Raw genomic sequence first — 27,052 nt, forward strand, 5'->3', positions numbered from 1 at the left:
ATGGCTAGGACATGCACACCCTCATCTGCTGAACATGGTGCTGGACGTGGTACTACTCGGGGTGGCGGCAAAGTTGGGGTTCATCAAACTAGAAGACAAACTTCTCCTCAACCCGAAGTTGGAAACATGTGTCAACCTCAAGCTGTTATGCCAGATCAAGTGCAAGGGCAGGGAGTTCAGGACACTCCACCACCAGTGCCAACTATTGTACCTATTTTGCCTTACCTGCAAACGCAGTGGCAAGGTTATTGAATGTGTTGGAGGCATTGGTGCCTACTCAGGGAGGAAGTTCAGCTCATCAGGCTACTTTACAGACACAAGCACCTACACAGACTCAGACTTTCGGAAATAAGGAAGTATCCTTACAAGAGTTTTTGAAATTGAAATCACCAAAATACACAGGTTCCGATAATTCAGCAAATCTTCAATGTTTCTTAGATAGGACACTCAAGGCATTACGTGCTTTTAAATGTTCTAGTGAGAGAGCCGTGGAGCTCGCAACATACAAACTAGAGGATATGGCCAACACATGGTATGAAACGGTATTGCTAGGAAGGCCAGTAGGAGTACCACCACTAACATGGGACGAGTTTACTAAGTTGTTCAAGAATCATTTTCTTCCAGACACCCTGATGCAACAATATGCTAGAGACTTTGAGAGATTGGTTCAGACTCTAGATATGGATGTGTCAACATACAATACTAAGTTTTGTAAGTTGGCGATATATGCTCCCTACTTAGTGCCTACCGAAGAAGCTCGAGTTCAGAGGTTTGTTGATGGATTGGTTGGTCGTCTATACACTGTAGTAGCCCCACAGATGAAGACTTTATCCTACTCTGATGAAGTCGACCTTGCTAGAAAGATTGAAAACAAGGGACGTGAGGAGCGTGCAGCTAGTGATTTACGTAAGAAGGCCAAGACATGAGGGGCTTTCAGTGGCGGTTTTAGTGAAAATAGAAGAACAGGAAATCAGGGATAACAACAACAATAGGGTTCTCGGACAGGGACACACCTATCTCCACAGTCCACATACAAACCACATTACAGATAGGGTACTAGGGGACCGTCAGCATCTGGACATCATAATTCTCGGCAGATATATGCCACTACTCCAATCTGCCAGACCCGTGGTAGATCATATTTGGGCCAATGTCGTGTTCTAACTAGAGAGTGCTTTCGGTGTGACCAGTTGGGACATCACTTGAGGGATTACCCTCAGCCTCCGAGAAATTTCAACCAGGCTTCTATTCAGTCAGTTGCACCAACTTAGACTACTCGTAATACTTCAGGTACTACAGGTACAGGAAATAGAGGTCGGGGTGCTGGAGACCGTGCTACTGTGAATCAAGGACAAGGGAATGCTTGTAGAGGTTAGGGGAGAGTTTTTGCATTTACTAGACTAGATGCTCAGGCCTCGAATGCGGTGGTTACAAGTATTCTTTCTGTCTGTTCATTTGATACACTTGTGTTGATTGATCCGGGATCTACTCACTGCTATGTGTCCTCGTACTTTGCTTTGAGATTTAGTAGAGAACCTGAGCTATTGAATGATCCTTTTCTAGTTGCTACTCCTGTTGGAGAGTCTCTATTATCTGAATACGTGTATCGTGCTTGTCAGATTCGGGTTGAGGGTAGAGATACTCTAGCTGACCTTATTGTACTTGATATGATTGACTTTGACATGCTGATGGGAATGGATTGGTTATCTTCTTGCTATGCTATAGTCGATTGTCATGCAAAGATAGTAAAGTTTGAGATACCAAATGAACCCAGTTTTATTCTAAAAGGAAGTCAGGTTCCAGAGACTTGCAAAATTGTATCTTTTATGAAGGCTCAACGACTTCCAAAGAAAGGTTGCTTGGGTCTCTTAGCTATTGTAAATGACATAAGAAAGGAAACAGTTAGTATAGAAAATGTACCAGTAGTGAGAGAATTTTCTGATGTATTTCCTGAGGATTTACCAGGATTGCCTCCAGTACGAGAAATAGACTTTGGTATTGATTTTCTACCTGACACACAGCCATATCGATACCCCCATATCGAATGGAACCAGCAGAGTTGAGGGAGCTAAAGCAACAGTTACAAGATTTGTTAGATAAGGGTTTTATTAGACCTAGTGTATCACCACGGGGTGCACCAGTACTATTTGTAAAGAAGAAAGACGGATCCCTGAGAATGTGCATTGACTATAGGCAGTTGAACAAGATAACAAAATGCAATAAATATCCTTTGCCTCGTATAGATGAAATGTTTGATCTTACAAGGAGCTGCACACTTTTCAAAGATTGACCTCCGTTCTGGTTATCATCAACTTAGAATCAAAGATGAAGATATTTCTAAGACTGTTTTTAGAACTCGATACGGGCACTATGAGTTTCTTGTGATGCCTTTCGGACTGGCAAATGCTCCAGCTGCATTCATGGATTTAATAAATAGGGTGTTCAATCCGTTTCTGGATAGATTTGTAATAGTATTTATTGATTATATCCTGATATATTGTCGTAGCCAAGGAGAACATGAGAATCATCTCAGGATTGTGTTGCAGACATTGCGAGAACATTGACTTTATGCTAAGTTCTTGAAGTGTGAATTCTGTCTAGACTCGGTAGCATTTTTGGGGCATGTTGTGTCCAAAGATGGAATTATGGTATATCCTAAGAAGACCGAAGCTATGCAGAAATGGCCCACACCTACTACTCCTACAGAGATTCGCAGCTTTTTAGGCTTAGCAGGCTATTACAGGTGTTTTATGCAGGATTTCTCCAGAATAGCAGCGCCACTGACCAAGCTAACACAGAAAAATGCAAAGTTTCGGTGGACGGAGGAATGTGAGTAGAGCTTTCAAAAACTCAAAACATGGTTGACAACTGCACCAATATTAGCCTTACCATTAGGTTATGGAGGATTTTCAGTATTCTATGATGCCTTTAGGGTGGGATTAGGATATGTTCTCATGCAAAATGGTCGTGTTATTGCTTATGCTTAGAGAAAGTTGAAAAGGCACGAGCAAAACTATCCTACACATGATTTGGAGATGGCTGCAGTGGTATTTGCTCTAAAAATTTGGAGACATTATCTATGCAATGAACTTGTGAGATTTATACTGACCATAAAAGTCTGAAGTATATCTTTCAGTAGAGAGATCTAAATCTTCGGCAGCGTCATTGGATGGAACTACTCAAAGACTATGATTATTTTATTTTGTATCATCCTGAAAAAGCCAATGTGGTGGCTGATGCATTGAGTAGAAAATCTATGGGGAGTGTGAGCACGTGATTTTTGCCTTACGAAAAACTACTCCAAAATAAATCAAAATAAATTTCTTTTACTGTGTAATTTCTGAATTTGCGTGATGTTAAAAATTTGTTTATGTCCGTAAAATGTTTGCTTTGTCATAATTAAACAAAAATAAAATAAAATACATATTTGCATGAATATAGGATTTAATTATGCATTTAAGAGATAATTTAAAATAAAATCACAAAAATATGCATTGGTTTTATTTTAAATGTTTCACTGTGTGATTGATGTTTTTGTCTATGTGTTAAATAATTATTATAGAGTAATTAATATTTTTTGTGTAAGGTTAAAAAATTGTTTATAATTTTATTAGGATTTTTTTTATTTACTAATAAAATTAGAAAATAATTGAAAAGGAAATAAGAAAATTGGACCTGGATTTAAATCCAGGCCCAAAACAAATTACACTTTCCTCAGCCCAATCCAAACAACCTGTCCGGTCCAGTCCCAAGCTAAGACCAAACGACGTCGTTTGGTCACCTCTCATCAAGAAACCGTTCGATCAAATCCAATCAACGGACAAGATACATTACCCTTACCCGTAACCCGTTACCCGATCCATTAACCCGATTCAGTCCGACCCCAACTTTAAACCAAACGACGTCGTTTGATTTAATGAATTAATCTCAGCCATCCATCCTTCCTAATCCAACGGTCCATATCCACCCACCATTCCCCTATATAAACCCGTAACCCTTTACCCGGCCCCCTAACTAAACACCCCCCCCCTCTCCGCTCCTGTTCATCATCGTCCCAAACCCCCACTCTTAACCCTAGCCGCCCTAGGATTCCACCGCCTGAAACCCGGCGGCATCAACGCCGCCGGTCACCAACTTAACACCCTAGGACCCCATGAACATCCTCTATCCGAATATGTTACCAGCTTGGTTCGAATCTCCCTAGAGATTCTCGAATCTTCATTTGAAGATTCGAGCCAAGTTCAGATCTAGACCTAACAGTCCCAAATCGACACCACAGCTCCCCCTAGTCACCCTGAATATGGATCTATCATTTGTTTGGTTCGAATCAGTTCGGAACTCCTCGAATCTTCTTTTGAAGATTCGGACCAAACAAAAACAGACTCAGATCCGTTTCAAACTAACACCAAATAACCCCTAGGCTACCCACACCCTCGTATCATGTTTGGTTCCCTGCAAATCTGCCTAGAAATGTTCGGATTTAAGATCCAAGAACCTGAAACCCTAAAAATTTCCAATCTTGGAATTTTTCCGATTTCAAGTAAAAGATTGAGGTTTAATCGACCTTAGTCGAAGTATTTTCAGTGGAAAATACTTCGACTAAGGTCAGTTTGATTTCAAACAAAAAAATCCGAAATCCAAGTTGAGTTCGAGTCGGAATAAAATTGAAGATTCAAAGGTATTTTTTCTATTTATTTTGTGTATTATACATGTATTTTTGTGTTTGTTTTAGTCTGTGTAATTTTCCCATCTTTTATTATCATATTGTCTCCTACCCGTCTACCTGATTTTAAATGTGAATGGTTTCTGTTGATTGTGTTTAGTTACAATGTGTGTAATCGACTCGATTAAGTTCGTCGATTAATTATATTACGAATTCTCATAATACTGATTGAAATTATCTGTTTCTATTATTATGCACTGTTTGTTGACAGATATTGTAGATAATCATTTTTTAACTAATACTCGTTAGTTAAAACATCCTGGTTTATATGAATCTGTCAAAATAAAGGTTGTATATATGTTATTGTCTGAACATTAAAGTCTCAGGACCTTGTCAGTATTGACAATGATCCTGTGTGTGTTTGATTCTAGTTCAGTGTTAGGTCCAGTCTAAATGGTTTTGATAATTTCAGTAATATGTTGTTAGTTCTGAATTCAGTGAAATATTGCTGTAATGTCAAGTTTGGATTCAAGTTTACAAATGTTGGTTAGATACAATTGTGTTAGGAGGTTAATAGGATTGGTTTTAGCTGTAAATCAGAAAGATAACTAAGTTTGTACAGATTTTAGAATCTGTTTTGCTGTAGGTTCTGATTTTTTTTTTCAGTAATAACATTAGGATTTCAGGGGCACTTCTGGGAATGAAACAGTAAAAAACAGGGTATTAATGCTAGTGTATTATAATGTAATGTTAGTGACTATTAGTTGATACTAATGGGGAACAAGGGGTAGTGGAAGGCTGGAAATCAGGAAAAAAGGTTCACTTAATGGGATTTAAAGTAGTAAAAGCAGATTTTTATAGAATTTTTCTGTTTTTAAAAGATAAGGGGTCCAAGAAGCACTTAAATTGCCTAAGACCAGCCCTGTATAAATACAGGAGCTGGACAGACAGTTAAGGGAGAGAGTTTTGCATGCAGAATTTAGGAGAGTCTTTGAGGAATTTTCAGAAAAACTGGAAGAAAGTTTAAGAGTTCCTTTTGAAGAAATTTTAGGAAAATTGAGAGGGAGTTTCAGATTTTAGGATCAGTTTTCAGAAGAGGAGAGTTTGAGAGATTTTAAAAGAGGAAAAAGAAACAGAAAAGGAACAAAAGAGCATTCACACACACACACACAGATATACAGCAACAGAAAAACAAAAATCAGAAAAAATGGGATTTTGAAACTGAAAAGGAATTGAAATTTGAAATATTGTTTCTTTTGTTGAATTTGTTCAACCTTACTTGGTTCCATTGATTCAATTAATATTTGAAGTGTCCAGTTTTAAAAATAGCTGTACTGTGTATCTGTTTTCTTCGGATCCTCTTATTGCTCAAATTTGAGGGAATACTGGTATTTCGCTGTTTTTGTTACTGCTGCAACTGCTGAAACTTATTTCTTCTACCTTCATTTTCAGGTATATATATCCTTTTAAATTCTATGTTGGAAAGAGATTCAATATGGTGGATAAATGAAGATTGAATTGAAATTCTGTTTTTATCTGTCCAAATTCATCAATTTAAATTTCGTTTTTTATTTTATGTTAGTTAATTAGTAGTGAATTCAATTTGATAGCTATGAGCTAATTGTCTTACTTTGAAAGTTCGTATAAAGATTTGTAATAACATTAGCTCATTATCTCATTAGTTTAATCATATTAAATTGTCGAAGTAGGGAATATGGTATGAATGTTGGTCATTATTTAAATTTTATTGTTGGTTAAGTAAGAAGTGATGTAGAAGGGCCAAGATAACTATAGTAGTGATATTTTTGTTACATAAGGTTAAGATGATGATGTCGATAAGATAATAGATGTGTGTATAAAACTTTGGTGAAAGGTGACATGGTATAGCTTGTTACGATGTTTAAAATATTATGAAGGTTTACAACATATAACTAAGTTGCATATAAGGTAATTTTATTGAATTGGCTTGTATAATAATTCCTTTCTTATAAACTCGAATGCCTATCTACCTTCTTAAAATAAATTAACCAAGTAATTAGGCCTATTAGATTAAAAGCAAGCATATAAGAATGAAAAGAGATGTATAAGCATAAATTGCCACACTTCATATCAATGATAATTAGAAGTAGAATTTGCATTAAATAAATAATGAAAATTCTCGGAAAATATTTCCTTCCTTTATGAATCATTTATTTTCAGTTTCATATGCAATTTATTCTTTGGCATATATATATATATATATATGTCATATATGTCATATATATATGTCATATATGTTTAAAAATAGTATTAATCATGTTTTTATTCTGTTCTTTGAACTTGAATAGTCTTGGATAAACATGTTATATGTGGAAATTCCATAATATCATTACAAATATGTCGCGCGATTAGGGATACGTTCGTGTACCCTGATTATATTTTTAAAAGCAAAAATTCGGATTATGCGTACGCGCAATTTCGAACGAATATTTAATAAAAGGATTTTTCCCAAAGGCGTTAAATCAATTTCATAAAAAAACCGAGATGTACGGTTCACTATTCAGAAAAACAAATATTCTTGATTCGACACAATTTTCGAAAAATGATTGCTCAATAAATATATTATCCGAAGTTATTGTGTACACGTACGCGTGACACAATTCCGCATTTTTAAATTTATAACACGAATATACGTACGCGTAATTCGATTCAAAGAAGGGTTCTTAACCACAATAAGTAAAAGCGGTAGAAAAATCATGTAAATAAAAGTATTTAATAAAAATCAAGATAATTAAGCCAATAATAAAAACAGTTAAGCGACCGTGCTAGAACCACGGAATTCGGAAATGCCTAACACCTTCTTCCGAATTAACAGAATTCCTTACTCAGGATTTCTGGTTCGCAGAATAATAAACAGAGTCATATTCTTCTCGATTCAGGGATTATAATTGGTGACTTGGGACGCCTTAAAATTCCCAAGTGGCGACTCTAAAACAAATAAACAAATCCCGTTTCGACTGTCCTTCAATTGGAGAAAACTCCCCTTGCACCCTCGCGGGGGCGGAAAAAGGAGGTGCGACAGCTCTGGCGACTCTGCTGGGGACCGAACCCAGAACCATTGGTTCAGGGTTTAAAGAATTCGAGCTTAATATATCTGTTTTTTTTACTTACTATATAATTTTCAACTGTTTATATGCTAATATGCTAAATGTTTTTTTACCGCTTTAATATTATTTGAATTGTGAATATATACAACTGCTACGAAACCCCCTTCTTTCTGAGTCTTCTGAATTTATGGTGTACACGTGCGCGTGACCCACCTTTCTGTTAAAGTCATACCAAATAAGACGGAGTTGGGACAAGTAACTAGGCCGGGCAGACTTTCGTGCTCCCGGTACATTACCCCCGCTTCGGCTCAAACTGTCCGTTTGGGTAAGCCAGGTTTAGAACAATCAACCTAAGGTTTTACACTTAGAATAACTCAGCCATGTACCGGATCCCTAGTAGGAACGAATATTTGCATCATATGCATTTGGCCTTGGAGACTCAACACAGGGGTTGGGTCTGTCTAGGACAGGTAAACCAAAAAATTAAAAGACCATCATGAGGCATCCTACTTGTTATTTGTGCATTCATTCGCCTCGAACATGCTTGTTGACCAGCTTAAAAAAAATCATGGTGAGAAGCAAGGAATAAAATGGGTTGCTTTAAAAATTTCGAAAAAATATAGTTTTAAATTTTTTTTTAAATAAAAGAAAAAATTTCGAAAATGATTTTTAGTATAAATTTTGACTTTATTAAAATTAAATTTCAGATACAAAATGAGCACTACACAAAGCCCCTCATCCACAAGTACGGAGGAATTTCTATGTCAGCTTCAAATGTGGTGGTATGATTTAGGTGAAGACGGTCAAAAATGGGTCGTCAAGCATTTGGGAAATCTTACGGACATTATGAAAGTTGAGCCTCGGGATGATCTGATTACGGCATTAGTAACGTTCTGGGATCCTGTTCACAATGTTTTTCGTTTCTCTGACTTCGAGCTTACTCCTACACTAGAGGAGATAGCTGGCTATGTTGGTTTTGACGGAAGTTTAAGAAATCAAAACTTGATATTCACAAAGGCTCCTTCAATACATCGATTCTTCGGTCTTCTGAACATCAGCAGTCAAATCAGGAAAAGCAATGTCATCAATGGATGTTGTTCCTTCAATTTTTTGTATTCCAGGTTTGGAAAATCAGATGGGTTCGAAATTCATGAGAAAGGCCTTACTAATAAGCAAAACAAAGACACTTGGCAGATGCACCGTCGATTTGCTTTCATGGTGGCTTTTCTAGGAGTCATGGTCTTCCCAAATAAAGAGCGAACAATTGATATTCGCACCGCAAAAGTTGTGCAAATCCTCACCACTAAAGAAAATCACACCCTTGTCCCCATCATTCTATCAGATATTTATCGGGCTTTGACTTTATGCAAATCAGGAGCGAAAGTTTTCGAAGGATGCAAAATTTTGTTGCAAATGTGGGTGATTGAACATCTCCAACAACAGCCCAAGATCATACAGTATGGGTCAAACAAAGCTAATTGCATCGAGAGCTATGAGGAAAGAACAAAAAATTATCAAGCTCCAGAAGGGATAGAAGCATGGGTATCTCATCTAAAGGCTTTAACGGCAAATCAAATTGAATGGACTCTGGGATGGCTCCCGATGAGAGAAGTAATACATATGTCAACCTCAAATAGTTATTTACTACTATTGGGATTGAGAAGCATTCAGCCGTATGCACCACTAAGAGTTTTAAGGCAACTAGGGAGATATCAAATAGTTCCTGATGAGGAAGATTTGAGTACGCAAGTAATCGAATTACACCCAGAAGCCACTATTCCCGAAGCTTTACTTCAGCAAATGTGGAATGGGTGTCGATACTTGAAAAGTGATACTCAAGTCCTAGACACTACCAAGGGTGAGATAAATCCTGGATATGCAAGGTGGTTCGAAAAGCGGTCTCGCGTGGATGATATACCAGAACCCGAGCTAAAAAGGCCAACAAAAAGACCCCATGTTCAAAACTTCAATGATAAAATCCAAGAGCGGTTGATTTGGGGAGAAAAAGAAAAAGGGTACAAAGCCACTATCCATGCCCTAAAAGAAAATCTAAGAAGCCTCAGTTTGGAGAAAGATTAGCAAGAACAAGAAGCCAAAGGCGAGAAAAAGAGTCTAGCTTGTGAGAATGAAAATCTTCATGCTCGGTTCCAAAAAATGAAAAGAGTCTCTGAAACGCCAAAGAGGAGCTGGAAGGATCAAAAAACCATCGCCAACCTCTTCGAAAAAATGCAAGATTATGATTCCATGCTTGCGGAAAACGAAAGGGCATTGAGCAAAGCAAAAGAAAGGATCCAACAATTAAACGAAGAAGCCAGATCTAACAAGGAACGCCAAGATAGGCAATCCGAAAAAGACAAGGCTCAATTCAAGATAGAAAAAGACTATTGGATGCGATCAGAAGACCAGCTTCGTGCACAACTAGAAGAGGCAAGAAGATGCAGCAGAGAATATCAACAAGCAGACCTCGACAGGGAAAGATCGCAAGCAAAATTAGAGCAGGCCAGACTCCGAGCTCTATTAGAATCAGCTTTAGATCGTGAAAACCGTGTCAGAGATATAGCCACCACTCGTCAGCAGCAATTACAAGACCAAGACCAACGTCTCCAAGGTTTCAGGGCACAAATCCACGACCTGGCAGTCTTCACATCTCAAAGTTATGTAAACTGCCAAGGAATGGATTATGAAGCGTTTACAGAGCATGCGCCCACTTTTGCTCGTCATCTAGCAATGGAGTTGGAAAGGATGTATCGTACGCTGGGAGGCCATCCAGGTCAAGCCCCACATTGAGCAGATAATCCAATATTAGTGGAAAGTAGGGCATATTGTGAGATGTTATGAATTGTATCTTTATTTTGATGTGTGTTTCAAGCTATTTCCTTAAAGTTTTCAAATGTAATTCCATCTTTGGGTAATAAATAAACATGATTGACTTTGGTCCGAACTACGCAAGGTCTGATTCATGTTTGGCATGATACGTAGGCAATCTCTAAGATTCGACCACCACGATAAAGATATATATAGTAAATAAAAGCGAATGACAATTTCTCAATTTCAAGAAAGCTGGGACGACACAAGCAACCGAGCGAATGCATAATAGAAAGGGATTATTTAGGAGCATTGCATCTCAACGTGTGATTATATATGTGTTAAACTCTCCAAACTAACAAGTTTGTTCATTTTCAGAATTCAGAATTCAACCAGTTAGTTTCTCTAAAGAGTATACTGGCATATTATCACTATCACACAAGATCCAAAGGACCAATACCCGAAAGTATGTCTATCCCAGTTGTTGACACAGGTATGGAGATAGAAGAGATGGATGTCGGGAAAATGAAAGAAGAGATGCTTAAGCTCAAGCAGCAAATGGCTGAAATGTACCAAGATTGGTCTACAGGACAGTTACCCCCATCTTACCCAAATAACCCTGCTCCATCAATGATCCAAACTCAGGATAATATCACCACTGAATTATCCCCAAGTTTCCCCATTTATCAGCACTACCGAGGCACCACCTCTCAGACACCACAGTCTCCACCTCCAAAACCAGTTCCGTACCTTCCTCCACCTATGACTCCTGTTTTCGTAGCACCTCCCCCTGCTACATTTCACAAATCTCCTAGTGAGCCTACATTTCAGGCCCAAGACAACCAATATTACCCCCCGGAGCCCACCTTCAAAGCCTCCGAAATCAATTCAACTGCTCCTCGATTTGATCTCCTAACCGAAATTGACAAGCCAGCCAAAAATGCTGAACAAGAAGAGATGTTCAGGAAGGTCAAAAGTCTAGAACAGTCGTTCCGAGACATGCGGGGATTAGGTGGGCAAGTCAGTGTAGCATACAAAGATTTATGCTTATTCCCTAATGTACAATTGCCAGTTGGCTTCAAGATGCCCAAATTTGACCTATACAGCGGGCACGGCGACCCAGTAGCCCACTTAAGGGGTTTCTGTAGCAAGATGCGAGGAGCTGGGGGAAAGGATGAATTATTGATGGCTTACTTCAGTCAAAGTCTAAGTGGATCAGCTTTGGAGTGGTATACACGCCAGGACCATGGAAGATGGTACACCTGGGATGACCTGGCACAGGCATTCGCATACCATTTCCAATACAATCTGGAAATAATCCCAGATCGATTATCTTTGACCAAATTTGAGAAGAAACACAATGAAAGTTTCAGAGAGTATGGTTTTCGGTGGAGAGAACAGGCAGCAAGAGTGGATCCTCCTATGAAGGAGAGCGAAATGGTAGACTACTTCCTCCAAGCCTTGGAACCAACTTACTATGCCCACTTGGTTTCAGCGGTTGGAAAATCATTCAACGAGGTAGTGAAGCTGGGAGGTATGGTGGAAGAAGGCCTCAAGACAAATAAAATCATGAGCTATTCAGCAATTAAGGCAACTACTCAAGCTATTCAAGGCGGGGTAGGAGGAATCGGAAGAAAGAAGAGGGAGGAGGCAACCGTAGTTGATTCAGGAATTTGGCCGGGACCCAGAGGTTCACCGCTTTACTATAATCAACAACGACCTCGCCAATCAGCTTACCACCATGATTCATCCCAACACTACTATCACTCTTCAGAGCCTCATTTTGCCATTAACCATGCTCAAACATACAATCAGCCACCTGTTCACACCAATTGGCGTGCTCCTGTCACACCAAATACTTACCCACGAGCCTATCCCGGACCAGGTTTCAGGCCTAGGCCAGCATTCAGGGGAGAAAGGGAACAGAAAAAGAAAACTTACACTCCATTGGGAGAGTCTTACACTAGTCTGTTCCACAGGCTGAGACAGCTAGACATGCTGAGACCAATACAATCCAAACTACCCAATCCTCCTCCAAAGAATCTGGATTACACCATTAGCTGTGAATATTGCTCCGGTGCACCAGGCCATGATACGGAGAAATGTTGGCATTTGAAAAATGCAATACAAGAGCTGATTGATACTAATAAAATCGAGGTTCAAAACCCCGAAGCTCCAAATATCAATAGAAATCCAATGCCATCCCATCAAGAGGCTAACATGATAGAAATCATACAAGCTAATGGGGAGACAAAGAAGCCGTCACAAACTGTCATGATGATCAAGTCTCATGAAACCAAGCCAGATAAGCAGTTAATGGAGGAGAAGCCGGTGTCTAAGCAGAACAAAAATGGTGATGAACCGTCTATGATAGTTGATGAGGGATCATCGAGCAAAGTTGCCGCAAAACAAGAAAGGCCAAAAGTGATAGTACCAGGGGTTGCTAACAAACCCGTTGTATTCGTGGAAGGAGCACATACAGATCGGGTTATTATTGCACCTGTAATCCAGCTGCCGATCATCAACAACAAAACCATCCCATGGAACTATGAACGGATGACCGTAATGTACAAGGGCAAAGAAATCAAGGAAGAAGTGTGTGAGGTGCAAGGCTTGACTCGTTCGGGAAGATGTTTTACTCCCGAAGAGCTTAGAAAAACTAAAAACAATCCAATGCCAACAAAGAGAGCTGTGACGGAAGAAGAGGCGGAGGAGTTTTTAAGAAAAATGAAACTCCATGATTATTCTGTGGTGGATCAATTAAAGAAGACCCCCGCTCAAATTTCATTATTGTCCTTACTGATCCATTCAGAGGAACACCGTCTGGCGTTGATGAAACTCCTGAATGAAGCTCATGTTCCTGAAAAGATCTCTGTAAATCATTTGGGAAAAATAGCCAACAGAATCTTTGAGACAAACAGAATTACATTTGCCGATGATGAATTGCCTGCGGAAGGTACCGAGCATAATAGAGCTCTTTACCTCACCGTGAAATGTGAAAACTCCGTAGTAACCCGGGTATTGGTTGACAATGGGTCCAGTGCAAACATATGCCCTCTCTCCACTTTAAACAAATTAAAAATTAAAGAGGAGAGGATCCAAAAGAATAGTATCTGCGTACGAGGATTTGACGGTGGAAGCAGAGATTCATTTGGCGATATAGTATTGGAACTAACTATAGGGCCAGTTGAATTCACCATGGAATTTCAAGTGTTGGACATGACTGTTTCTTACAACTTGTTGTTGGGTCGACCATGGATCCATGCTGCTAAAGCAGTCCCGTCAACACTACATCAGGCTGTCAAGTTTGAATGGGATCATCAAGAAGTAGTCGTGTATGGAGAAGAAAGTTTAAATGCTCACAACAGCACCATTGTACCGGTCGAGAGAACAGAAATTGACCAAGGACCATGGGTATACCAAGTGTCTGACACGGTGTCGGTAGAGAAAATTCCAGAGGGGAAACACCTTTCGAATCCAAAGATATCCTCTGCATCAGTCATGGTAGCTCATGAAATGCTGAAGAATGGCTTTATACCCGGCAAAGGTCTGGGCTTATCTCTGCAAGGAATTGTACAACCAGTATCTCTCCCCGAGAACTGGGGAACATTCGGATTAGGGTTCACACCTACCGCCAATGACGTGATAAGGGCCAGGAAGTTGAAACACCAAGCATGGTTTCTTCCAAAACCAGTACCACAGCTGTCGAAGTCTTTTGTCAAGACCGGTGCTAAAAATCGCCCGATAACAACAATTCCTAAATCCCAGGTCAATCCTGAGGAAGAATTAATTGAAAGGTTCGAGAAATTGTTTAGTGATGTGAATATGTTGGAAGGCGGAGAAGGGTGTAGCAACGCAGAAGTTCAATTCGTTGGACCAGAAACAAAGCTCAATAATTGGAAAGCCACTCCTCTCCCAATTCGAAAGGAGTCTTGGTAGTTTATTTTGATTTTCTTTCAGTTTGTTTGGGTTATTTCAAGGTTGTAATCCCAAAGTTTATCTTACAGTTTGTTTGAAGTGTGCAAACCTTGTTATCTTTCATCATCCAATAAAAAGCAGTTTCCTTTTTATTATCGTTCCTGATAGTTTTCTTTTCTTTTTCTTCTTTCCTATACAGTTCCTTTTACGCTGGCTCTAGTGATATGGCATGCATGAGGAATCCTCAGCCCAGTCTTAAAAATCAATCTGGTTCCGAAATAATAATTCAAGAAATATATTGTGATTATGAATCAGAATATGATAAAGATGAGGTTTTTGAAGAGATTAGTAAAGAGTTAATTCACTTTGAGGAAAAAATCAAACCTAACTTGAGTGATACCGAGGACATCAATATAGGGGACACGAGTAATATCCGAGAAACTAAAATAAGTGTCCATCTGGAGCCAAAGATCCGAGAGGAGTTAATTAAAGCACTCATAGAATTCAAAGATGTTTTTGCATGGTCGTATGACGACATGCCGGGCTTGAGCACTGATTTAGTGGTCCACAAATTACCCATCGATCCAACAGTGCCTCCTGTCAAGCAGAGGCTGAGAAAATTCAAGCCTGAGATGAGTATGAGAATTAAGGAAGAAATCACCAAACAATTGGAAGCAAAGGTCATTCGAGTCACTCGATATCCTGTTTGGTTGGCTAATATCGTTCCTGTACCAAAGAAAGATGGCAAAATTAGAGTATGCGTCGACTATCGCAATCTCAACAAAGCAAGTCCAAAGGATAATTTCCCATTACCCAATATCCATATTTTGATCGACAATTGTGCCAAGCATGATATAGGGTCTTTCGTGGATTGTTATGCCGGATATCATCAAATTCTAATGGATGAAGAAGATGCAGAAAAGACGGCATTCATCACACCATGGGGAACTTATTGCTACCGGGTAATGCCATTCGGTTTAAAAAACGCCGGAGCAACCTATATGAGAGCAATGACCACAGTGTTTCATGATATGATACACAAGGAGACTGAGGTATACGTGGACGATGTGATCATAAAATCAAAGCATCAGGCCGACCACGTTGAGGATTTGAGGAAGTTCTTCTTAAGACTTCGCAGGTACAACCTCAAGCTTAACCCTGCCAAGTGCGCATTTGGAGTTCCATCCGGAAAGTTGCTGGGATTCATAGTCAGTCGACGAGGCATTGAGCTAGATCCGTCAAAGATCAAAGCCATCCAAGAACTGCCACCCCCAAGAAACAAAACTGAAGTAATGAGTTTGTTGGGAAGGTTAAATTATATCAGCAGGTTTATTGCTCAGCTCACAACAACCTGCGAGCCAATTTTCAAATTGTTAAAAAAGGATGCTGCAGTCAAATGGACCGATGAGTGTCAGGAAGCGTTCGATAAAATAAAAGGGTATTTATCAAACCCACCCGTGTTGGTACCGCCAGAGCCAGGAAGACCTTTGATTCTTTACTTGACGATTTTGGAAAATTCATTTGGTTGTGTATTGGGGCAGCATGACCTCACTGGCAGAAAAGAACAGGCCATCTACTACCTTAGCAAGAAGTTCACAGCTTATGAGGTTAAGTATACTCATCTGAAAAAGACATGTTGCGCCCTAACATGGGTAGCTCAAAAATTGAAACACTATTTGTCATCCTACACTACTTACCTCATTTCTCGGTTGGATCCCTTGAAATACATTTTTCAAAAGCCTATGCCAACGGGAAGACTTGCAAAGTGGCAGATAATGCTCACGGAATTCGACATCATCTATGTGACTAGAACTGCAATGAAGGCTCAAGCACTGGCCGATCATTTAGCCGAAAACCCGGTCGATGAGGAATATGAGCCGTTGAAGACTTATTTTCCTGATGAAGAAACAATGCATATTGACGAGGTGGAACAAATCGAAAAACCTGGCTGGAAACTTTTCTTTGATGGAGCCGCCAACATGAAAGGAGTCGGAATAGGAGCTGTAATCATTTCTGAAACAGGGCGTCACTATCCTGTTACGGCTCAATTACGATTTTATTACACCAATAATATGGCTGAATACGAAGCTTGCATTTTGGGGTTAAGGCTAGCTGCAGACATGAGTATCCGAGAAATCTTAGTCATGGGAGATTCAGATCTTTTGGTACATCAAATTCAAGGAGAATGGGAGACCCGAGACTTAAAGCTCATCCCGTACCGGCAATGTCTACATGATCTTTGTCAGCGGTTTCAATCAGTGGAATTCCAACATATTCCAAGAATCCATAATGAGGTGGCCGATGCATTGGCTACCCTGGCATCAATGTTGCACCATCCGGATAAAGCTTATGTAGATCCAATATATATTCAAGTCCACAATCAGCACGCTTATTGCAATATGGTGGAAGAAGAATTTGATGGAGAACCATGGTTCCACGACATCAAAGAGTATATCAGGATGGGTATATATCCCGCACAAGCCACAGGAGATCAAAAGAGGACCATTAGGCGATTGGCAAATGGATTCTTCTTAAGCGAAGGAATTTTGTATAAAAGAACACCAGATCTTGGATTATTAAGATGCATAGATGCCAGGCAAGCTACAACTGTCATGTCTGAAGTACATTCAGGAGTTTGCGGACCCCACATGAGTGGATATGTGTTGGCAAAGAAAATCATTCGAGCCGGTTACTATTGGCTTACCATGGAGCGATATTGTATCAGTTTTGTACGCAAGTGTCATCAATGCCAAATACACGGAGATTTGATTCATTCTCCACCATCCGAGTTGCACACGATGTCGGCACCATGGCCATTCGTTGCCTGGGGCATGGATGTAATTGGACCAATTGAGCCAGCAGCATCCAATGGGCACAGGTTCATTCTGGTAGCTATTGATTATTTTACCAAATGGGTTGAGGCCAAGACATTCAAATCAGTGACCAAGAAAGCTGTGGTCGATTTTGTCCACTCAAATATCATATGTCGATTCGGAATCCCGAAGGTGATCATCACAGATAATGGTGCTAATCTTAACAGCAACTTAATGAAAGAAATATGTCAACAGTTTAAGATTACACATCGTAACTCTACCCCATATCGGCCCAAGGCGAATGGAGCAGTAGAAGCAGCCAACAAAAACATAAAGAAGATACTTCGGAAAATGGTAGAAGGTTCAAAACAATGGCATGAAAAATTACCATTTGCATTATTGGGATACCGCACTACTGTTCGCACTTCAGTAGGAGCCACTCCTTATTTGTTGGTATATGGCACCGAAGCAGTAATTCCTGCAGAAATTGAGATTCCTTCCCTTCGGATCATCGCCGAAGCAAAGATTGATGATGATGAATGGGTCAAAACCCGTCTGGAACAGTTGAACTTGATTGACGAAAAACGATTGACCGCAGTATGCCATGGTCAATTATATCAAAGAAGAATAGAAAGAGCATACAACAAAAAGGTGCGTCCCCGAAAGTTTGAAGTGGGTCAGCATGTGCTGAAGCGTATTCTTCCACATCAGGTTGAAGCAAGAGGCAAATTTGCCCCGAATTGGCAAGGACCATTCATTATGACCAGAGTATTATCAAATGGTGCACTATGCTTAACAGACATTGAAGGCAAATGCATAGATATGGCGATCAATTCTGATGCAGTAAAGAGATATTATGCATAACTTTTGAGTGTTTATATTTAGCATTATTTCAAAGATTGGAATGACAAAGGCAATTTATTCTGCTATCCAAACACTACACCATTTGCTTCCCCTTTGAGCCAACTTGTTTCTTTCCTACCCTCTCTTGGAGTCAATAAAAAATCAAGTATTACATAAAAAAAAATCATCATTATTATGAAGTGAACTACGTTTGACCTGATTCCTCAAAGAAGGATACGTAGGCGCCTCACGGCTCGGTCATAGGGTGCACCATATACATAATGTGCACAAAAGGTTATGTCAAACGACCCCAATCAAAAAAACTGGGGCAAAGAAACTGTATTGCAAATAAGAGAAAGATTCCAAGAGTTATAATTTTTAACCCATACCAAGAACTGTTTAGCGTTTAATACCTTTTCCATTTCTAACCCCATACCAAAAAGACTTTTCGATCAATCTTAGAAAAATGCTGAGACAGGCAAATGAAGATGGTTCATAACACTCTGGTACAAACAAGAAAAGAAAGTAAAAATGAGAGAGTCTTATAGGTGAAAACCCACACGGGCACCATAAGGCGACGGAAGTTGAGAGAAAAGTAAAAATGAGAGAGTCTTATTGGTGAAAACCTTCGTAGGCACCATAAGGCGAAAAGGAAGTGAGAAATGAACAAATGAGGAAGGTTTATCGGTGAAAACTCTTTGAAATATTGCAAGTCCAACAGGTCTGTGAAATGAAAAATGAAGTTGGATTATGGAAATTTTGGCGAAAACAAAAATGAGACAATTGAAAGGAGATTGATTAAAAGACTGGGTTGATTAATCCGAAATGCATACCCTGATCATTGGTGCCAGTAACTCCAATTAGATAAGTTTTATGCTTTCTCCAACAGTCATCCAAACTTGGATTTTTCTTTTCATTCTATAATTGTCGAAATCAGCGTGTTTCGTCACTAATAATCTTACTTTTCTAAAAGCCTTGAGATAAGTTTTATTCCAAACAAATAAGAAGGAATGTCAAGGTATACTACCAAGATTCGAGATTATAAAATACGGCCACGAAAGGTGGGAGATAAAAGATATGGGTGCAAGAAAGGAGAAATCAAAAGTGGATCAGCAAAGTCAGAAGGGACATATGATTACAGTTAAAAGGGTTTGAAGGAAAACGTACAGAGGGGAATCCTATAGTCAAGGATCAATCACAAGGACAAAACAGTCTTTTCAACCATTCCAAGGCAATAAAGAGAGACGAAGAGAAGCATCACCATCGGCAAGAATACCCCAGTCAACCACCATGCTTTAAACTAATGAAGTTTTCTTTGATTTAAAACAGGGGCAAATACAATATTTATGTCAGGAAATACCTGGTAAAGAATTAAAGAAGTCAGGCGTCCACCTGGAGAATGAGGATGAAAAATTAAAGAAGTCAGGCGTCCACCTGGAGAACGAGGATAAGAAATTAAAGAAGTCAGGCGTCCACCTGGAGAATGAGGACAGAGAATTAAAGAAGTCAGGCGTCCACCTGGAGAATGAGGATGAGAAAAAGAAGAAGTCAGGCGTCCACCTGGAGAATGAGGATGAAGGAAAAGAAGAAGTCAGGCGTCCACCTAGAGAATGAGGATGAGAAAAAGAAGAAGTCAGGCGTCCACCCGGAGAATGAGGATAAAGAATTGAAGAAGTCAGGCATCCACCTGGAGAATAAGGATGAAGAAATTGAAGAAGTCAGGCGTCCACCTGGAGAATGAGGACAGAGAATTAAAGAAGTCAGGCGTCCACCTGGAAAATGAGGATGAGAAGAGAAGAAATCAGGCGTCCACCTGGAGAATGAGGACAAAGAAAAGAAGAAGTCAGGCGTCCACCTGGAGAATGAGGATGAGAAAAAGAAGAAGTCAGGCATCCACCTGGAGAATAAGGATGAAGAAATTGAAGAAGTCAGGCGTCCACCTGGAGAATGAGGACAGAGAATTAAAGAAGTCAGGCGTCCACCTGGAAAATGAGGATGAGAAGAGAAGAAATCAGGCGTCCACCTGGAGAATGAGGACAAAGAAAAGAAGAAGTCAGGCGTCCACCTGGAGAATGAGGATGAGAAAAAGAAGAAGTCAGGCGTCCACCTGGAGAATGAGGATGAAAGAAAAGAAGAAATCAGGCGTCCACCTGGAGAATGAGGATGAGAAAAAGAAGAAGTCAGGCGTCCACCTGGAGAATGAGGATGAGAAAAAGAAGAAGTCAGGCGTCCACCTGGAGAATGAGGATGAAAGAAAAGAAGAAGTCAGGCGTCCACCTAGAGAATGAGGATGAGAAAAAGAAGAAGTCAGGCGTCCACCCGGAGAATGAGGATAAAGAATTGAAGAAGTCAGGCATCCACCTGGAGAATAAGGATGAAGAAATTGAAGAAGTCAGGCGTCCACCTGGAGAATGAGGACAGAGAATTAAAGAAGTCAGGCGTCCACCTGGAAAATGATGATGAGAAGAGAAGAAATCAGGCGTCCAGCTGGAGAATGAGGACAAAGAAATTGAAGAAGTCAGGCGTCCACCTGGAGAATAAGGATGAAGAAAGAAAGAAGCAGTCAAGGCACCCACCTGAAGAACGAGGGAATGAAATCGAAATGTTGAAATCAAAAGCCCGCTCATATGAAAAAGGAGCACACTTAGAATCAATAAAGCAGAGGAGTCCAACAGAATCCCCAGCAAGAAACAATAAGAGTCCCAAAAGAAAATACGGGACATAATGAAAAAGAATACGGAATAAGCCAAATGCCCAAGAGTCACCAAGATATCAAGACAACAAGAAACGCAAGGGCATGATCTAGATAAGATTTTTTACAATTCCTGTACCATAATCTAGTTTAAATTTTTGTATTTCCTTTAAAGTAAGGTGTAATAAGGAGGTCAGCAAGCAGTAAAAGCAGCACGAAGTAGCAGTAACATCACAGTCCCGCGGTAGTCCCAGCTACCCAAAATTCCCGAACTACATTGACCTGATTCCTTTATAGCCAAGGATATGTAGGAAACCTTTGAAGCAGAGGTTCGGTCAAATATTTCCAAAAATGCTTCCCACGGAGTATTCGAACGGGCAGAAATCGCTCTTGTCCGCTCACTTTATCTTTGTACGAAAACTATTCGAGTTTCCGCACAAAGAGGGGCAGCTGTGAGCACGTGATTTTTGCCTTACGAAAAACTACTCCAAAATAAATCAAAATAAATTTCTTTTACTGTGTAATTTCTGAATTTGCGTGATGTTAAAAATTTGTTTATGTCCGTAAAATGTTTGCTTTGTCATAATTAAACAAAAATAAAATAAAATACATATTTGCATGAATATAGGATTTAATTATGCATTTAAGAGATAATTTAAAATAAAATCACAAAAATATGCATTGGTTTTATTTTAAATGTTTCACTGTGTGATTGATGTTTTTGTCTATGTGTTAAATAATTATTATAGAGTAATTAATATTTTTTGTGTAAGGTTAAAAAATTGTTTATAATTTTATTAGGATTTTTTTTTTTACTAATAAAATTAGAAAATAATTGAAAAGGAAATAAGAAAATTGGACCTGGATTTAAATCCAGGCCCAAAACAAATTACACTTCCTCAGCCCAATCCAAACAACCTGTCCGGTCCAGTCCCAAGCTAAGACCAAACGACGTCGTTTGGTCACCTCTCATCAAGAAACCGTTCGATCAAATCCAATCAACGGACAAGATACATTACCCTTACCCGTAACCCGTTACCCGATCCATTAACCTGATTCAGTCCGACCCCAACTTTAAACCAAACGACGTCGTTTGATTTAATGAATTAATCTCAGCCATCCATCCTTCCTAATCCAACGGTCCATATCCACCCACCATTCCCCTATATAAACCCGTAACCCTTTACCCGGCCCCCTAACTAAACACCCCCCCTCTCCGCTCCTGTTCATCATCGTCCCAAACCCCCACTCTTAACCCTAGCCGCCCTAGGATTCCACCGCCTGAAACCCGGCGGCATCAACGTCGCCGGTCACCAACTTAACACCCTAGGACCCCATGAACATCCTCTATCCGAATATGTTACCAGCTTGGTTCGAATCTCCCTAGAGATTCTCGAATCATCATTTGAAGATTCGAGCCAAGTTCAGATCTAGACCTAACAGTCCCAAATCGACACCACAGCTCCCCCTAGTCACCCTGAATATGGATCTATCATTTGTTTGGTTCGAATCAGTTCGGAACTCCTCGAATCTTCTTTTGAAGATTCGGACCAAACAAAAAACAGACTCAGATCCGTTTCAAACTAACACCAAATAACCCCTAGGCTACCCACACCCTCGTATCATGTTTGGTTCCCTGCAAATCTGCCTAGAAATGTTCGGATTTAAGATCCAAGAACCTGAAACCCTAAAAATTTCCAATCTTGGAATTTTTCCGATTTCAAGTAAAAGATTGAGGTTTAATCGACCTTAGTCGAAGTATTTTCAGTGGAAAATACTTCGACTAAGGTCAGTTTGATTTCAAACAAAAAAATCCGAAATCCAAGTTGAGTTCGAGTCGGAATAAAATTGAAGATTCAAAGGTATTTTTTCTATTTATTTTGTGTATTATACATGTATTTTTGTGTTTGTTTTAGTCTGTGTAATTTTCCCATCTTTTATTATCATACTGTCTCCTACCCGTCTACCTGATTTTAAATGTGAATGGTTTCTGTTGATTGTGTTTAGTTACAATGTGTGTAATCGACTCGATTAAGTTCGTCGATTAATTATATTACGAATTCTCATAATACTGATTGAAATTATCTGTTTCTATTATTATGCACTGTTTGTTGACAGATATTGTAGATAATCATTTTTTAACTAATACTCGTTAGTTAAAACATCCTGGTTTATATGAATCTGTCAAAATAAAGGTTGTATATATGTTATTGTCTGAACATTAAAGTCTCAGGACCTTGTCAGTATTGACAATGATCCTGTGTGTGTTTGATTCTAGTTCAGTGTTAGGTCCAGTCTAAATGGTTTTGATAATTTCAGTAATATGTTGTTAGTTCTGAATTCAGTGAAATATTGCTGTAATGTCAAGTTTGGATTCAAGTTTACAAATATTGGTTAGATACAATTGTGTTAGGAGGTTAATAGGATTGGTTTTAGCTGTAAATCAGAAAGATAACTAAGTTTGTACAGATTTTAGAATCTGTTTTGCTGTAGGTTCTGATTTTTTTTTTTCAGTAATAACATTAGGATTTCAGGGGCACTTCTGGGAATGAAACAGTAAAAAACAGGGTATTAATGCTAGTGTATTATAATGTAATGTTAGTGACTATTAGTTAATGATACTAATGGGGAACAAGGGGTAGTGGAAGGCTGGAAATCAGGAAAAAAGGTTCACTTAATGGGATTTAAAGTAGTAAAAGCAGATTTTTATAGAATTTTTCTGTTTTTAAAAGATAAGGGGTCCAAGAAGCACTTAAATTGCCTAAGACCAGCCCTGTATAAATACAGGAGCTGGACAGACAGTTAAGGGAGAGAGTTTTGCATGCAGAATTTAGGAGAGTCTTTGAGGAATTTTCAGAAAAACTGGAAGAAAGTTTAAGAGTTCCTTTTGAAGAAATTTTAGGAAAATTGAGAGGGAGTTTCAGATTTTAGGATCAGTTTTCAGAAGAGGAGAGTTTGAGAGATTTTAAAAGAGGAAAAAGAAACAGAAAAGGAACAAAAGAGCATTCACACACATATACAGCAACAGAAAAATAAAAATCAGAAAAAATGGGATTTTGAAACTGAAAAGGAATTGAAATTTGAAATATTGTTTCTTTTGTTGAATTTGTTCAACCTTACTTGGTTCCATTGATTCAATTAATATTTGAAGCGTCCAGTTTTAAAAATAGCTGTACTGTGTATCTATTTTCTTCGGATCCTCTTATTGCTCAAATTTGAGGGAATACTGGTATTTCGCTGTTTTTGTTACTGTGCAACTGCTGAAACTTATTTCTTCTACCTTCATTTTCAGGTATATATATCCTTTTAAATTCTATGTTGGAAAGAGATTCAATATGGTGGATAAATGAAGATTGAATTGAAATTCTGTTTTTATCTGTCCAAGTTCATCAATTTAAATTTTGTTTTTTATTTTATGTTAGTTAATTAGTAGTGAATTCAATTTGATAGCTATGAGCTAATTGTCTTACTTTGAAAGTTCGTATAAAGATTTGTAATAACATTAGCTCATTATCTCATTATTTTAATCATATTAAATTGTCGAAGTAGGGAATATGGTATGAATGTTGGTCATTATTTAAATTTTGTTGTTGGTTAAGTAAGAAGTGATGTAGAAGGGCCAAGATAACTATAGTAGTGATATTTTTTGTTACATAAGGTTAAGATGATGATGTCGATAAGATAATAGATGTGTGTATAAACTTTGGTGAAAGGTGACATGGTATAGCTTGTTACGATGTTTAAAATATTATGAAGGTTTACAACATATAACTAAGTTGCATATAAGGTAATTTTATTGAATTGGCTTGTATAATAATTCCTTTCTTATAAACTCGAATGCCTATCTACCTTCTTAAAATAAATTAACCAAGTAATTAGGCCTATTAGATTAAAAGCAAGCATATAAGAATGAAAAGAGATGTATAAGCATAAATTGCCACACTTCATATCAATGATAATTAGAAGTAGAATTTGCATTAAATAAATAATAAAAATTCTCGGAAAATATTTCCTTCCTTTATGAATCATTTATTTTCAGTTTCATATGCAATTTATTCTTTGGCATATATATATATATATATATATATATATATATATATATATATATATATATATATATATATATATATATATATATATATATATATATATATATATGTCATATATGTTTAAAAATAGTATTAATCATGTTTTTATTCTGTTCTTTGAACTTGAATAGTCTTGGATAAACATGTTATATGTGGAAATTCCATAATATCATTATAAATATGTCGCGCGATTAGGGATACGTTCGCGTACCATGATTATATTTTTAAAAGCAAAAATTCGGATTATGCGTACGCGCAATTTCGAACGAATGTTTAATAAAAGGATTTTTCCCAAAGGCGTTAAATCAATTTCATAAAAAAAAAAACCGAGATGTACGGTTCACTATTCAGAAAAACAAATATTCTTGATTCGACACAATTTCGAAAAATGATTGCTCAATAAATATATTATCCGAAGTTATTGTGTACACGTACGCGTGACACAATTCCGCATTTTTAAATTTATAACACGAATATACGTACGCGTAATTCGATTCAAAGAAGGGTTCTTAACCACAATAAGTAAAAGCGGTAGAAAAATCATGTAAATAAAAGTATTTAATAAAAATCAAGATAATTAAGCCAATAATAAAAACAGTTAAGCGACCGTGCTAGAACCACGGAATTCGGAAATGCCTAACACCTTCTTCCGAATTAACAGAATTCCTTACTCAGGATTTCTGGTTCGCAGAATAATAAACAGAGTCATATTCTCCTCGATTCAGGGATTATAATTGGTGACTTGGGACGCCTTAAAATTCCCAAGTGGCGACTCTAAAACAAATAAACAAATCCCGTTTCGACTGTCCTTCAATTGGAGAAAACTCCCCTTGCACCCTCGCGGGGGCGGAAAAAGGAGGTGCGACAGGGATTTTGGCACATATAGCTCTTACAAAGAGACTTTTGGCCAAAGATATTCAGAGACTAGAAGATACAGGTATTAGATTTAGTGTCGGAAATTCAGAGGCATTGTTGGCTTGTGCTCAGGCCAAGTCTTCATTAGTTGAGCGCATTAAGGCCACCCAATATGAGGCTGAACGATTATGCAAATATAGAGATGAGGCCTTAGCTGGTAAAATCAAGGATATGATTGTTGAAAGTGATGGTGTTCTTCGAATGGGTGACAGGCTATGTGTAGCAGACGTAGATGGGTTGAGACATGCTATTCTTGAAGAAGCCCACAACTCTAAATACACTATACATCCTGGATCCACAAAAATGTACCATGACTTGAAGCAATTTTATTGGTGGGAAGGTATAAAGAAAGATATTGCTAACTTTGTTTCTAGTTGTTTGACTTGTCAGCAGGTCAAGGCTGAGCATCAGCGACCCGCAAGACTAGTAAAACAAATTGAGATTCTAGAGTGGAAATTGGAAAGAATTACTATGGATTTTGTCACCGGTCTACCACGAACCCTTAGAGATTATGACTCGGTATGGGTGATTGTAGATCGACTGATGAAATCAGCACACGTTTTGCCGGTGAAGACTATATATGGTGGAGTCAGGTATGCATAGATATTTATGAATGAAATTGTCCGACTTCATGGAGTTCCAGTATCCATCATCTCTGATAGAGGATCACAGTTCACTTCACGCTTTTGGAAATCTTTTAAAGAAGCATTGGGTACACGAGTAGATCTTAGTACTACATTTCATCCACAGACAGACGGGCAGTCTGAACGTACTATTCAGATCTTGGAGGATATGTTGAGAGCTTGCATTCTTGAGTTTGGAGGTAGTTGGGATACTTATCTACCTTTAGCGAAATTTGCTTACAATAATACCTTCCACTCCAATATTCAAATAGCACCATACGAAGCATTGTATGGTAGAAGATTTCGTTCTCCTATTGGATGGTTTGAAGCTGGTGAGACTAACTTATTGGGACCCGACCTAGTGCAAGAAGTTGTGGACAAGGTCCAGTTGATCAGACAGAGATTGCTTGCAGCTCAAAGTAGATAAAAGTCTTACGCTAATAAGAGAAGAAGAGATTTAGTATTCACAATTGGGGACAAAATGTTCCTACGAGTCTCCCCTATGAAAGGTGTGATGCGGTTTGGGAAAAGAGGCAAGTTGAGCCCCAGGTTTATAGGACCGTATGAGATATTAGACCGAGCAAGAGCGGTGGCTTATAGTTTAGC

The 27,052-nt window shown here is 38.6% G+C and overlaps 1 protein-coding gene across 1 annotated transcript; it reads left to right on the forward strand.

Moving 5' to 3' along the window:
- On the forward strand, nucleotides 1-26,426 carry LOC142177538 (uncharacterized). The gene is made up of 7 exons (XM_075246616.1): nucleotides 1-244; nucleotides 403-906; nucleotides 1,291-1,371; nucleotides 1,564-1,632; nucleotides 1,726-1,995; nucleotides 2,602-2,829; nucleotides 25,822-26,426. Exons 1-7 carry the CDS (start codon nucleotides 1-3, stop codon nucleotides 26,424-26,426), a joined length of 2,001 nt encoding a protein of 666 aa, XP_075102717.1.
- The last annotated feature ends 626 nt before the right edge of the window (nucleotides 26,427-27,052 follow it).

Source organism: Nicotiana tabacum, chromosome 3, assembly GCF_000715075.1.
Source record: "Nicotiana tabacum cultivar K326 chromosome 3, ASM71507v2, whole genome shotgun sequence".
NCBI lineage: Eukaryota > Viridiplantae > Streptophyta > Magnoliopsida > Solanales > Solanaceae > Nicotiana > Nicotiana tabacum.

What these genes read in the sequence shown, in the direction of transcription:
- LOC142177538 (XM_075246616.1), top strand. Translation starts at nt 1, where the DNA reads ATGGCTAGGACATGCACACCCTCATCTGCTGAACATGGTGCTGGACGT. An exon ending in AGTACGAGAAATAGACTTTG is followed by an intron (nt 1,996 to 2,601) that starts GTATTGATTTTC and finishes AATTCTGTCTAG; the next exon opens with ACTCGGTAGCATTTTTGGGG. An exon ending in GTTTCGGTGGACGGAGGAAT is followed by an intron (nt 2,830 to 25,821) that starts GTGAGTAGAGCT and finishes TTTTGGCCAAAG; the next exon opens with ATATTCAGAGACTAGAAGAT.